Source organism: Oncorhynchus keta, chromosome 15, assembly GCF_023373465.1.
Source record: "Oncorhynchus keta strain PuntledgeMale-10-30-2019 chromosome 15, Oket_V2, whole genome shotgun sequence".
Lineage (NCBI taxonomy): Eukaryota > Metazoa > Chordata > Actinopteri > Salmoniformes > Salmonidae > Oncorhynchus > Oncorhynchus keta.
This window is the reverse complement of record NC_068435.1, coordinates 14,388,642-14,402,906: the sequence shown is the minus strand read 5'-3', so window position 1 is coordinate 14,402,906 and position 14,265 is coordinate 14,388,642. Positions and strand designations below refer to the sequence as shown.

The following is a 14,265-nucleotide window of genomic DNA, read 5'->3' as shown; positions in this document are numbered from 1 at the left end:
ACGTTTCCTGTAGTTCTTGACCAGGTTTGCACACACTGCAGCAGGGATTTTGGCCCACTCCTCCATACAGACCATCTCCAGATCCTTCAGGTTTCGGGGCTGTCGCTGGGCAATATGGACTTTCAGCTCCCTCTAAAGATTTTATATTGGGTTTAGGTCTGGAAACTGGCTAGACCACTCCAGGACCTTGAGATGCTTCTTACGGAGCCACTACTTAGTTGCCCTGGCTGTGTTTCTGGTCATTGTCATGCTGGAAGACCCAGCCACGACCCATCTTCAATGCTCTTACTGAGGGATGGGGGTTGTTGGCAAAGATCTTGCGATACATGGCCCCATCCATCCTCCCCTCAATACGGTGCAGTCATCCTGTCCCCTTTGCAGAAAAGCATCCCCAAAGAAGGATGTTTCCACCTCCATGCTTCATGGTTAGGATGGTGTTCTTGGGGTTGTACTCATCCTTCTTCCTCCAAACACGGCGAGTGGAGTTTAGACCAAAAAGCTCAATTTGTCTCATCAGACCACATGACCTTCTCCCATTCCTCCTCTGGATCATCCAGATGGTCATTGGCAAACTTCAGACGGACCTGGACATGCGCTGGCTTGAGCAGGGGGACCTTGCGTGCGCTGCAGGATTTTAATCCATGACAGCGTAGTGTGTTACTAATGGTTTTCTTTGAGACTGTGGTCCCAGCTCTCTTCAGGTCATTGACCAGGTCCTGCCGTGTAGTTCTGGGCTGATCCCTCACCTTCCTCATGATCATTGATGCCCCACGAGGTGAGATCTTGCATGGAGCCCCAGACCAAGGGTGATTGACCGTCATCTTGAACTTCTTCCATTTTCTAATAACTGCACCAACAGTTGTTGCCTTCTCACCAAGCTGCTTGCCTATTGTCCTGTAGCCCATCCCAGCCTCGTGCAGGTCTACAATTTTATTCCTGATGTCCTTACACAGCTCTCTGGTCATGGCCATTGTGGAGAGGTTGGAGTCTGTTTGATTGAGAGTGTGGACAGGTGTCTTTTATACAGGTAACGAGTTCAAACAGGTGCAGTTAATACAGGTAATGAGTGGAGAACAGGAGCGCTTCTTAAAAGAAAAACTAACAGGTCTGTGAGAGCTGGAATTTTTACTGGTTGGTAGGTGATCAAATACTTATGTCATGCAATAAAATGCAAATTAATTACTTAAAAATCATACAATGTGATTTTCTGGATTTTTGTTTTAGATTCCGTCTCTCACAGTTGAAGTGTACCTATGATAAATATTACATGCTTTGTAAGTAGGAAAACCTGCAAAATCGGCAGTGTATCAAATACTTGTTCTACCCACTATACATGGATGACTTACAAGACAGGCATTTTTAACAGTTAGGCTATTGATTATAGACAATTAAGTGGGGATTTCCTCTCTCCTCACCTTTCTTAGACATTAAGGCAAGCGTTGTTTTCTGATATCCTCATTCTGCTGCTGCCTCCAATGCATTGTTCTCAACACCAATATGCTGGTTAACTTTGCTATTATGCACATAACATGGTCTAGGAAAAGGCGCACTGATTGTCTACGGTTCTGAAACCAGCGACTACTATCCTATGCAGGAGAAAGTGCATTTGTTATAAAATACTATTTTTTTTATTAGTGTGGCACCATTGTTATTATGGCATAATATACAAGTTCAGAAGAACTTCTTAGAGTGATGGACTGTGCCATCCATCCCGATGGCCTCTACACTGGATTAGCACACTCAGACATGTGAAAATCTGACAGGTGTCTTGTACACATATACAGTACCAGTCAAAAGTTTGGACACACCTACTCATTCAAGGGTTTTTCTTTATTTTTACTATATTGTAGAATAATAGTGAAGACATCAAAACTATGAAATAACACATGGAATCATGTAATAACCAAAAAGGTGTTGTAAAATATATTTTGATTGGTTTATTTTTCAAAGTAACCACCCGTTGCCTTGATGACAGCTTTGCACACTCTTGGCATTCTCTCAACCAGCTTCATGAGGAATGCTTTTCCAACAGTCTTGAAGGAGTTCCCACATATGCTGAGCACTTGTTGGCTGCTTTTCCTTCACTCTGCGGTCCAACTCATCCCAAACATCTCAATTGGGTTGAGGTCAAGTGATTGTGGAGGCCAGGTCATCTGATGCAGCACTCCATCGCTCTCCTTTTTTGTCAAATAGCCCTTACACAGCCTGGAGGTGTGTCGGGTCATTGTCCTGTTGAAAAACATATGTTTGTCCCACAAAGCACAAACCAGATGGGATGGCGTATCGCTGCAGAATGATGTGGTAGCCATGCTGGTTAAGTGCGCCTTTAATTCTAAATAAATCACTGACAGTGTCACCAGCACAGCACCCCCACACCATCACACCTCCTCCTCGATGCTTCACGGTGGGGACCACACATGCGGAGATCATCCATTCACCTATCAGGGTCTCACAAAGACACGGCGGTTGGAACCAAAAATCTAAACTTTGGACTCCCCAGACCAAAGGACAGATTTCCACCAGTCAAATGTCAACTCCTTGTGTTTCTTGGCCCAAGAATGTCTCATCTTATTATTGGTGTCCATTAGGAGTGGTTTCTTTACAACAAGTCGACCATGACGGCCTGATTCACACAGTTTCCTCTGAACAGTTGATGTCGAGATGGGTCTATTACTTTAACTCTGTAAAACATTTATTTGGGCTGCAATCTGAGGTGCAGTTAACTCTGATGAACTTGTCCTCTGCAGCAGAAGTAACTCTGGGTCTTCCTTTTGATGTGGCGGTCCTCGTGAGAGCCAGTTTCATCATAGCACTTGATGGTTTTTGCAGATTGACTGATCTTCATGTCTTGAAGTAATGGACTTTCATTTCTCTTTGCTTATTTGAGTTCTTCTTGCCCTAATATGGACTTGGTCAAATCAAAATCAAATCCAATTTTATTGGTCACATACACATGGTTAGAAGATGTTAATGCGAGTGCAGCGAAATGCTTGTGCAGTAATATCTAACAATTCCCCAACAACTACCTAATACACACAAGTCTAAAAGGGGTGAATGAGAATGTCTACATATAAATATATGGATGAGCGATGGCCGAGCGTCATAGGCAAGGTGCAATAGATGGTATAAAATACAGTCTATACATATAGTATGAGTAATGTAAGATATGTAAACATTATTAAGTAGCATTGTTTGAAGTGACATTGTTTAAAGTGACTAGTGATCCATTTATTAAATTAGCCAGTGATTGGGTCTCAATGTAGGCAGCAGCCTCTCTGAGTTAGTGATTGCTGTTTAGCAGTCTGATGGCCTTGAGATAAAAGCTGTTTTTCAGTCTCTCGGTCCCAGCTTTGATGCACCTGTACTGACCTCGCCTTCTGGATGGTAGCGGTGTGAACAGGCAGTGGCTCGGGTGGTTGTCTTTGATGATCGTTTTAGCCTTGCTGGTCATTCACCAAATAGGGCAATTTCTTTTTACCTTTATTTAACTAGGCAAGTCATTTAAGAACAAATTCTTATTTTCAATGACGGCCTAGGAACAGTAGGTTAAATGCATTCCAGGTGACTACCTCATGAAGTTGCTTGAGAGACTGTCAAGTGTGCAAAGCTGTCATCAAGGCAAAGGGTGGCTACTTTGAAGAATCTCAAAAATAAAAGATTTTGATTTGTTTAAAACTTTTTTGGTTACTACATGATTCCATGTGTTACTTCATAGTATGTCTTTATCATGCTACAATGTAGAAAACAGTAAAAAAAAAAAAAAAACTTTTGACTGGTACACACTGCTCAAAAAAATAAAGGGAACACTTAAACAACACAATGTAACTCCAAGTCATTCACACTTCTGTGAAATCAAACTGTCCACTTAGGAAGCAACACTGATTGACAATAAATTTAACATGCAGTTGTGCAAATGGAATAGACAACAGGTGTAAATTATAGGCAATTAGCAAGACACCCCCAATAAAGGAGTGGTTCTGCAGGTGGTGACCACAGACCACTTCTCAGTTCCTATGCTTCCTGGCTGATGTTTTGGTCACTTTTGAATGCTGCAGGTGCTTTCACTCTAGTGGTAGCATGAGACGGAGTCTACAACCCACACAAGTGGCTCAGGTAGTGCAGCTCATCCAGGATGGCACATCAATGCGACCTGTGGCAAGAAAGTTTGCTGTGTCTGTCAGCAGTGTCCAGAGCATGGAGGCGCTACCAGGAGACAGGCCAGTACATCAGGAGACGTGGAGGAGGCCGTAGGAGGGCAACAACCCAGCAGCAGGACCGCTACCTCCGCCTTTGTGCAAGGAGGAGCAGGAGGAGCACTGCCAGAGCCCTGCAAAATGACCTCCAGCAGGCCACAAATGTGCATGTGTCTGCTCAAACGGTCAGAAACAGACTCCATGAGGGTGGTATGAGGGCCCGACGTCCACAGGTGGGGGCTGTGCTTACAGCCCAACACCGTGCAGGACATTTGGCATTGGCCAGAGAACACCAATATTGACAAATTCGCCAGTGACGCCCTGTGCTCTTCACAGATGAAAGCAGGTTCACACTGAGCACATGACAGACGTGACAGAGTCTGGAGACGCCGTGGAGAACGTTCTGCTGCCTGCAACATCCTCCAGCATGACTGGTTTGGCGGTGGGTCAGTCAAGGTGTGGGGTGGCATTTCTTTGAGGGGGCCGCACAGCCCTCCATGTGCTCACCAGAGGTAGCCTGACTGCCATTAGGTACCGAGATGAGATCTTCAGACCACTTGTGAGACCATATGCTGGTGCGGTTGGCCCTGGGTTCCTCCTAGTACAAGACAATGCTAGACCTCATGTGGCTGGAGTGTGTCAGCAGTTCCTGCAAGAGGAAGGCATTGATGCTATGGACTGGCCCGCCCGTTCCCCAGACCTGAATCCAATTGAGCACATCTGGGACATCATGTCTCGCTCCATCCACCAACGCCACGTTGCACCAGACTGTCCAGGAGTTGGCGGATGCTTTAGTCCAGGTCTGAGAGGAGATCCCTCAGGAGACCATCCGCCACCTCATCAGGAGCATGCCCAGGCGTTGTAGGGAGGTCATACAGGCACGTGGAGGCCACACACACTACTGAGCTTCATTTTGACTTGTTTTAAGGACATTACATCAAAGTTGGATCAGCCAGTAGTGTGGTTTTCCACTTTAATTTTGAGTGAGACTCCAAATCCAGACCTCCATGGGTTGATCAATTTGATAATGTGTGATTTTGTTGTCAGCACATTCAACTATGTAAAGAAAAAAGTATTTAATAATAATATTTCATTCATTCAGATCTAGGATGTGTTACTTTAGTGTTCCCTTAATTTTTTTGAGCAATATATATATATATATATATATATATATATATATATATATATATATATATATATATATATATATATACACACATATATATACACACACACACATATATTTGTTTTTTTACTACAGCTCGACTAAAGAAATCTCGTTCGACCAACAGCCTATCAACCAAACAATTAACCAGTCGACTAAATGGAGTCAGGCCTAAGGAAATGTCATGGAGATTGCTATATAAAATGATCTGGAGGACAAAAGGTTATACCACATTTGGCAAAGCACCAGAAAAGGACCCTTTGTATCATGATCATCCTTTATGCAGGCGTTGTTAACAAATGATTGAAGCATCTATAAAGAATTCCGGAATACATTAAAAGGATCTGCCCTTTTTTTCCCAATTTTATCCTAAAATGACATACCCAAATCTAACTGCCTGTAGCTCAGGATCTGAAGCAAGGATATGCATATTCTTGATACCATTTGAAAGGAAACAGTTTGAAGTTTGTGGAAATGTGAAATGAATGTAGGAGTATATGTTAGATCTGGTAAAAAATAATGCAAATAAAAAATAAATACATTTGTACCATCTTTGAAATGCAAGAGAAAGGCCATAATGTATTATTCCTGCGCAGGCGCAATTCAGATTTTGTCCACTAGATGTATGTGCAAAGTTTTAGACTCATCCAATGAATCATTATATTTCTGTTCAAAATGTTATATCAAGACTACCCAAATGGTTTATTAATAACTTTAAGTTCAAAACTGTGCACTCTCCTTAAACAGCAGCATAGTATCCTTCCACTGTAATATCTACTGTAAATTGGACAGTGCAGTTAAATTAACAAGAATTTAAGCTTTCTGCCAATATCATATGTCTATGTCCTGGGAAATGTTCTTGTTACTTACAACCTCATGCTAATCGCATAAGGCTACGTTAGCTCAACCGTCCTGTGGGGGACCCATCGATCCTGTAGAGGTTAATGCTTTATAAAGTTTTTATTAAAAAGTTGTAGTTTGTTTACAGTGGGACACATTTAATTGTGTCAGCCTGTAGCACCATTTGAGGCGCAACAGGAAGAAATGCCGAGCAGGTAAACACCAAAGCCTGTCAGGTGTACAAATAGCAGGTAACAGCAGGTAAAAACACCCAAGCATGTCAGGTGAACAAATAGCAGGTAACAGCAGGTAAACACCAAATCCTGCCAGGCCTACAAATATCTCTAAACGATACTTTTTAGCACACTTCTCTATTCAAAAACTTTAGGGAAAATAGAATGGGCATACAATTGACAATTTCATTCCATTTCACTCGGGATGACCCCATTGTTAGAACTTGTGTATAATATTTATTTGAAATTGTAGCCGGAAATAAAAGTAAGCTCCCCCACATAATGAAACCATTAAAAGCTTAAGGCACTTGAACTGAGCTTAGCCTACTGCTCCATTCATAGACAAGGCACAATGAGCCCACAACACATGTTACGCCTATCTACACCCCATGTTGCATTCAGCCCATCCAAACATGGATGTTTTACAATTGCTACAGTGGCTACTGGCTACACAAATCTATGTTCCTTACCATCACATCATCAATTTCCATCAACCTCGTCTCCATTGTATCTGCTTCAGATGCCCGCCCACGTATGTTTTTAACTTCTGCTTTGTTCTTCCTCTCACAACAAAAACAAAAAGTTCTCCCTTTTTCTAAAAACAGAGTTTGGCCTAAACCGTCTGAGGAAGGGGCAGCCAAATCCTGTTAGCCTCTCGCTCTGTGAGGTCACATGAGACGAGAAAGGGACCTAATCTCACTCCGGGGAGCGAGTGGAGTCTTAAAAATAAACTTTGGTTAAAAAAAAAACATTTAAAAAACGCCAGAGTTCCAATGGCCTCCCCTGTTGAGTGACGTGTATGGGAGTAAGAGGAGGATCAGTTGTGTACAGCTACATGTAAATTAATACTTCTAAGGTTGAGATTGGGAGCCTTGGAAACATTTTTTGCCTTGTTGGTTTCCCAACACTGTATACATATTTTAGTACAGTTAATGAATCAGTATTTGGCCAATGAAATAATCTAATCCACTACTTCGGTGAACAAGCGCCACATTTCAACCAACGGAATAATATACGGCGCTTTGGAGCTGTTGTATTTGAGTCAAAGTTGCCTACGTTTATTTCTCCCTAACGGCTATACTCTTATTGACACCTATGCTTAGTGTGTATTTGAGATTGTACGGTGACTGTACGGTGGTTCCCTGTTCTGGGTGACTAGTGGCTAAACCTTTACAGAGGAAGTATGTGTTGGCCAATTAGGCCTGCGTCTCAGTCCAGAGGGAGAGAGGCTCCGCCTCCCTGTATGACTCACAGGTAAAATGGACGTCACAACTGCTGGAAGAAGTAAAAAGACAGTTCAACCCAATTGGTTTCTGTAGCTGTGTTTGACTACCAGTGTGAATACGATCCAAAGCCATGGACCACCCTTATTTTCCACTCTAAGCAACAACATAGCTATGAAAATCTAACTGACTGAGAAGAACATTGAACTTGGACAGGCTTGCATATAAGTTTGAATCAACGCAAATGATAAAAGCTTGTGTCCTTATTCCTTAATTTAGCTTAACCTATTTCTCATGCACCTACAAGAATCCAACCAAAGCAAATATTAGGGCATGAACTTCCACTTTAAGCAGGCTAAATAGCCTTAAACTCAATCTCCAACAAAGCTCAATTCGAGGGACAATGGAAAAGTCGTACGGGCGAACATTAACTTATGCTAAAAGACTGACTTTAAAAACCTAGACTATTTAGGTTTAAGGTAGAGCGCAATGGTACCTGCTCACCAATTCCTACCCCAAACCGGATTTATTACATTTGGTTTGGTAGCTGCATTTATACCAGAAATGGCACATAAGCGTGAACAATCACCTCCAAGCCAGACAAATGCATTTATAAGACTGCAACACCTGTAAATTACATCGATGACAGGTATACATCAAACAAAAATATAAAAGCAACATGTAAAGTGTTGTTCCCATGTTTCATGAGCTGAAATAAAAGATCACAGAAATGTTCCACGTGCACAAAAAGCTTATTTCTCTCAATTTGTGCAGAAATGTGTTTACATCCCTGTTAGTGAGCATGACAAGTGTGGCAAATCAAGAAGCTGATAAAACATTGTGATCACTACACAGGTGTACCTTGTGTTCAGGACAATATAAGGACACTCTAAAATGTTAAGTTTTTCACAACACAATGCCACAGATGTCTCAAATTAAGGGAGTGTGCAGTTGATATGCTGACTGCAGAAATGTCCACCAGAGCTGTTGCCTGAGAATGTAATGTTTATTTCTCTACCATAAGCATTTTAGAGAATTTGGCAGTACATCCAACTGGCCTTACAACAGCAGGCCACATGTAACCATGCAAGCCCAGGAACTCAACAACCGGCTTCTTCACCTGCGGGATTGTCTGAAGTGGCGGGGGTAGGTGGTAGGCAGTATTCTGTCTGTAAGAAAAACTAATTCTGATTGGCTGAACCTGTCTCCCAAGTGGGTGGGCCTATGCCCTCCCAGGCACATCCATTGCTGCACCCCTGCCCAGTTGTCAAATCCATAGATTAGAGCCTAATTAATTTATTTAAATTGACCGATTTCCTTTTATGAACTGTAACTCATTCAATTCTTTGAAATTGTTGCATTTATATTTTTGTTCAGTATAATTACAGCCCTGGTCAGTTCAACTGGACGTGTCACTCTTACATCACAGACCAAGGGCAGTGATACCTAGGAACAGTATGTTTTGCCCGTTTTTCTTTGCAGAATTACAACACAAGACACAAACTACCGATGACCAAAATGTTATGGGCAATAACACCACTTCGTCACTCCTATACATGCACTAGTCCTTTGTCTAGTCGTCAACAGCAACATAATCAATTTGACAAATACCAGATATAGTCTTCCACTCACTGTCCAAACAATCTCAGCGATCACCCAACAAACACAAGAGTCTTGTGAAACGATGTCTGCAAAAAGACATGTCTGAATTCACGAGTGAGGCTGAGTGTGTACAAATAAGGTTCCAGAGAGTGACCTGCCTCTAATCTAATCACTGAAACTGCAAACAAAGGCAATATGTTCACAGGTTAGTGTCCTCAAATACAGAAGTTTGAGAGAGAAAAATGTAGATACATGTAGAAAAATGTAGATACATGTTCCGCAGGATACAAAGTTATGGTCACATCATTATGCGTCCACGCTACATTGTTGTTCGATAGCCTTTTTTTCTCTCCCCAATATAAAAATGACCAGATTTGACAGCTGACGTCACCCCAGAGTCAGCAGTGACCAAACTTTTTTTCGGAGTCATGTTGCGGTTGAGATCAAGGAAAAAAACTTCACAGGATGTGAAGTTTCAAAATGTATATCATTACAGTTACCATTTTCAAACTCAATCATGTATCAGGGAATACTCAACCTTTTGGAATTGAAAATTATTATACTTGCATGTCTTGGAACATTATTTTCGACTAACTTAGTACAAGTATTATAGCCTAGTAAAACATGTTTTTCTTTTAATAAACACCTTTGGGCTTTAACACGCGCCCACTTGACTGGGTCACTGTTTACAAAGGACCTTAAAATGGAAAATGTTTTTCCCATGCGTTCGAAACGACGCTATTTTTCTTCCAAAACGCTGAACATTTTACTATCGGTCGATATTCAATTGATTTTTTGTCATTAAAATAAACAACCGATGAATTCAGTAGTTCAGCTGGTGGGCGCTCAAGTGCAAAATTACACAAAACTTTGGATATTTTGATAATTGTTTTCCAGGCCTCAATCTATAATTCCCAATCCTTCTGAAGAGGGGGACAAAATCCCTAAGAAATGTATTAACCTCAAAATATTTGAATCCACTGCAAATGGTATATAGAATACAGTTATTTACCAACTTGGAAAGCGCAATTTACAACAACTTTACGCATGTATTGCAACAGTTGTCAACTTTTCATACCTGCACGGAATCGGCGGCCATCTTGGCTTTTGACTTTGAATCAAACTGTACGGAGACAGGGGAGGTGGAACTCCAAAAACAGCCTTGTTTTAAGTTTCCCTCTCGTGCGTCAAAAATAACCTATTCAGTGACCAAACCATAGGTCATATTGGAAATACTTGACTTTCCATAGCTTTCCTTGAGTCCTTGCGTCTTTTTTCGCTTAGGGAAGAAAAGTTGTTCTGTAGTCCACATATATGAAGCAGCAACATAAATAAATGTCCCACTGCTTTCACTTTGGGAGCGAAAGGCTGTGGTTTGTGTGGAAACACATCAGCGTCCGCCCATAGGAGCTATGCACCAACTCAACCCAGAGCCCATTCTCTCAGCCAGATTCTATTCACACTCTCTCACGTGATCATAAACTTCTCACACGCACGAGCATCGCACTCTCCTGTTAGAAATCATGTTTACACAATATATTAGCGTGTGATAATTCTAGAAGTGCACTAAAATGATGAAGATTATGAGCTGGATACTACTTGTTCCAGGTTATCCTATAGTTGAAACTTAGTGGTGTAAATGATTTAAGTAGAAATACTTTAAAGTACTTCCTTAAGTAGTGTTTTGGTGTATCTGTATTTTACTATTTATATTTTTAACTACTTTTACTTTTACTCCACTACATTCCTAAAGAAAATTAGGTACTTTTTACTCCTTACATTTTCCCTGACACCCACAATTACTTGTTATATTTTGAATGCTTAGCAGGTCAGGGAAATTGTCTAATTCACACACTTATCATGAGAACGTCCCTGGTCATCCCTACTGCCTCTGACCTGGCACTCACTGAACACAAAGTCTTTGTTTCTAAATTATGTCTGACTGTTGAAGTGTGCCCCTGTCAATTTAAAAAATACACAAAAATCGTTCTGCCTTGGTTGCTTAATATAAGGAATCTGAGTTGATTTATACTTTTACTTTTATATTTTAGCTATTACATTTACTTTTGAAACTTAAGTATATTTAAAACCAAATACTTTTAGACTTTTACTCAAGTAGTATTTTACATTAATCAAGTATGACAATTGGGTCATAGAGGTTTCACCTCTGATTGACATCATCATCATTCATCATAATAGGATGCCTAAACATTTTTTATTTTTTATTTTTTAAGTGGCAGTAGTATAGTATATAGGGGTAGCCTAATACACTGTAGTAGTACAGTAGTAGCAGTTACAGAGAATGACTCTCTCGATTGTCTTCAGAAACTGGGCAGAATCGGTTACAATCTAAAATAGCTGTCAACCGACTGCACTACTTACCAATGGCACCGTGAGCAGGCAGGCCTTCTACAGAAATAGCTGCAACAAGACAGAAAGAAGCAAGTCCATGTGTCAGCTCAAGAGGAGGGAACGAAGAGGGCACGAAGAGTCGTGAAGAGGGCATGACAAAACATTTACCCCCGCAGGAAGCTGAAAAGATTTGGCATGGGTCCCCAGATCCTCAAAAAGTTCTTCAGCTGCACCATCGAGAGCATCCTGACCGGTTGCATCTGACCGTAAGGCGCTACAGAGGGTAGTGCGTACAGCCCAGTACATCACTGAGGCCAAGATTCCTGCCATCCAGGACCTATATACTAGGTGGTGTCAGAGGAAAGCCCATAAAATTGTCAGAGACCCCAGTCAACCAAGTCATAGACTGTTTTCTCTGCTACCGCATGGCAAGCGGTGCCAGAGCACCAAGAATAGGACCAAAAGGCTCCTTAACAGCTTCTACCCCCAAGCCACAAGACTGCTGAACAATTCATCAAATGGCCATGGGGACTATTACATTGACCCCCCTCCCTCCATTTATTTAGTAAACTGCTGCTACTCGCTGTTTATTATCTATGCATAGTCACATCACCCCTACCTACATGTACAAATTACCTGAACTAACTTGCACATTGAAAAGTTGAAGTTACATCAGACCTCTCTCAGTCTCATAGATGACACTGTAGACTAGAGCCTTCATTACAGGTCCTGGATCAATTTGGTCATTTCACAAATGACAAGAGAGAGCACACTATTTAATCTCATGAAGCAGGCCCCAGATCAGTCTGGGAAGTAGCACAAAGGGAGAAAGCATAATGGCACTCAACAGCGGTGTTTCCATTCTGCTGATTCTGTTGCAAAACATTTCTTAAACTGAAGCAAGCAGAACAAGACAACGAGGGGTTTATCTGAATTTGTCCAAGAGAAACTCCAAACAGTTGCAAAATGTTCCATTGTGAAACAGAATTGGTGGAATTAATACACCTGTTGAGACAGTTATGGGAAAAACAGACAAGTAACTCTTAGAAATAAAGATGTTAACTAGAACCATAAAAGGTTCCAGGCAGAACCTTTCCACCCTACGAAGAACCATCAAAGAACCTTTTACGAAAGAAAAGGGGGTTCTACAAGAATTCCATCCGGCCTAATTGTGGCTTGGACAGAGGGTAGGGCAACCTTTTTTATTGTGTCACATTGGCAAATCCCGGAATCTGTTGTAGGCGGCCTAACAATGGGATTACTGGGAGATTGGTTCAGTAACTGATGACTAGCATAAGATTACCTGGGCCTGGCTGGGTAGAGTTTAGTGGAACCCTGGGCCAGGCTGGGTAGAGTTTAGTGGAACCCTGGGCCAGGCTGGGTAGAGTTTAGTGGAACCCTGGGCCAGGCTGGGTAGAGTTTAGTGGCACGCTGGGCCAGGCTGGGTAGAGTTTAGTGGCACGCTGGGCCAGGCTGGGTAGAGTTTAGTGGAACCTTGGGCCAGGCTGGTTAGAGTTTAGTGGAACCCTGGGCCAGGCTGGGTAGAGTTTAGTGGAACCTTGGGCCAGGCTGGGTAGAGTTTAGTGGCACGCTGGGCCAGGCTGGGTAGAGTTTAGTGGAACCTTGGGCCAGGCTGCGTAGAGTTTAGTGGAACCCTGGGCCAGGCTGGGTAGAGTTTAGTGGCACGCTGGGCCAGGCTGGGTAGAGTTTAGTGGAACCCTGGGCCAGGCTGGGTAGAGTTTAGTGGAACCCTGGGCCAGGCTGGGTAGAGTTTAGTGGAACCCTGGGCCAGGCTGGGTAGAGTTTAGTGGAACCCTGGGCCAGGCTGGGTAGAGTTTTGTGGCACGCTGGGCCAGGCTGGGTAGAGTTTAGTGGAACCCTGGGCCAGGCTGGGTAGAGTTTTGTGGCACGCTGCTTCGACCATAGAAACATTATTAATTATATGGTTTCAACAGTGTGCACCAGCAGCCCTGGGTTGGAGCCATTATTTTTCCTAGTTTGAAAACCCCTGTGTCTCGATTATGGATTTCAACCATGGATTTCATTTTATTTTATTTATTTTTTACGTATTTTGACATATAGATATTTGATCTTCATTGCAACACTATTGACAAATAAAGGTAACCTACTTTAACATAACAACACTGAACAAATATATTTGCAATCATCTATTCAACAAAAATCAACAGAAATGCAATTTCCTTGTGCAGAAAAAAGTAGTACACCCCTAACATGAAATAGCGTCATATAGGCGTTTCTTGTAACTGTCTATCAGCCTCTTCCATCGACTGGGAGGATTTTTTTGTCACTGTTCCTTACAGAATTGCTTTAACTGTGTGATGTTTGAGGGATTTATTGCATTACAGACCGCTTCTAGTCCCCCACAGCATTTCAATAGGATTGAGATCTGGGCTTTGATTCGGCCATTCCATAACCCTCCATTTCTTATTTTTGAGCCATTCAATTAAGGATTTGCTGGAGTGTTTTGGATCAATTGTCCTATTGCAAGATACATTTTCGGTTCAGCTTCAGCCTTTTGACAGATGGCCTCACATTCTCCTCAATTATTCTCTGGTACAATGTGAATTGATGGGTGATTCAATGATGGCAAGTTGGCCAGGCCCTGAAGCAGCATAGCAGCCCTAAACCATAATGCC

At 42.1% G+C, this 14,265-nt stretch overlaps 1 protein-coding gene across 1 annotated transcript in view; it reads right to left on the bottom strand.

The window, feature by feature from the left end:
* Positions 1-10,737, bottom strand: part of LOC118394475 (serine/threonine-protein kinase N2-like) — a 45,825-nt gene extending 35,088 nt beyond the window's left edge. The window contains exon 1 of the mRNA XM_035787687.2: positions 10,335-10,737. Coding sequence (XP_035643580.2) covers positions 10,335-10,355 — 21 coding nt within the window. The 5' untranslated portion in view covers positions 10,356-10,737. The remainder of the gene's footprint in view (positions 1-10,334) is intronic.
* Between the last annotated feature and the right edge of the window lie 3,528 nt (positions 10,738-14,265).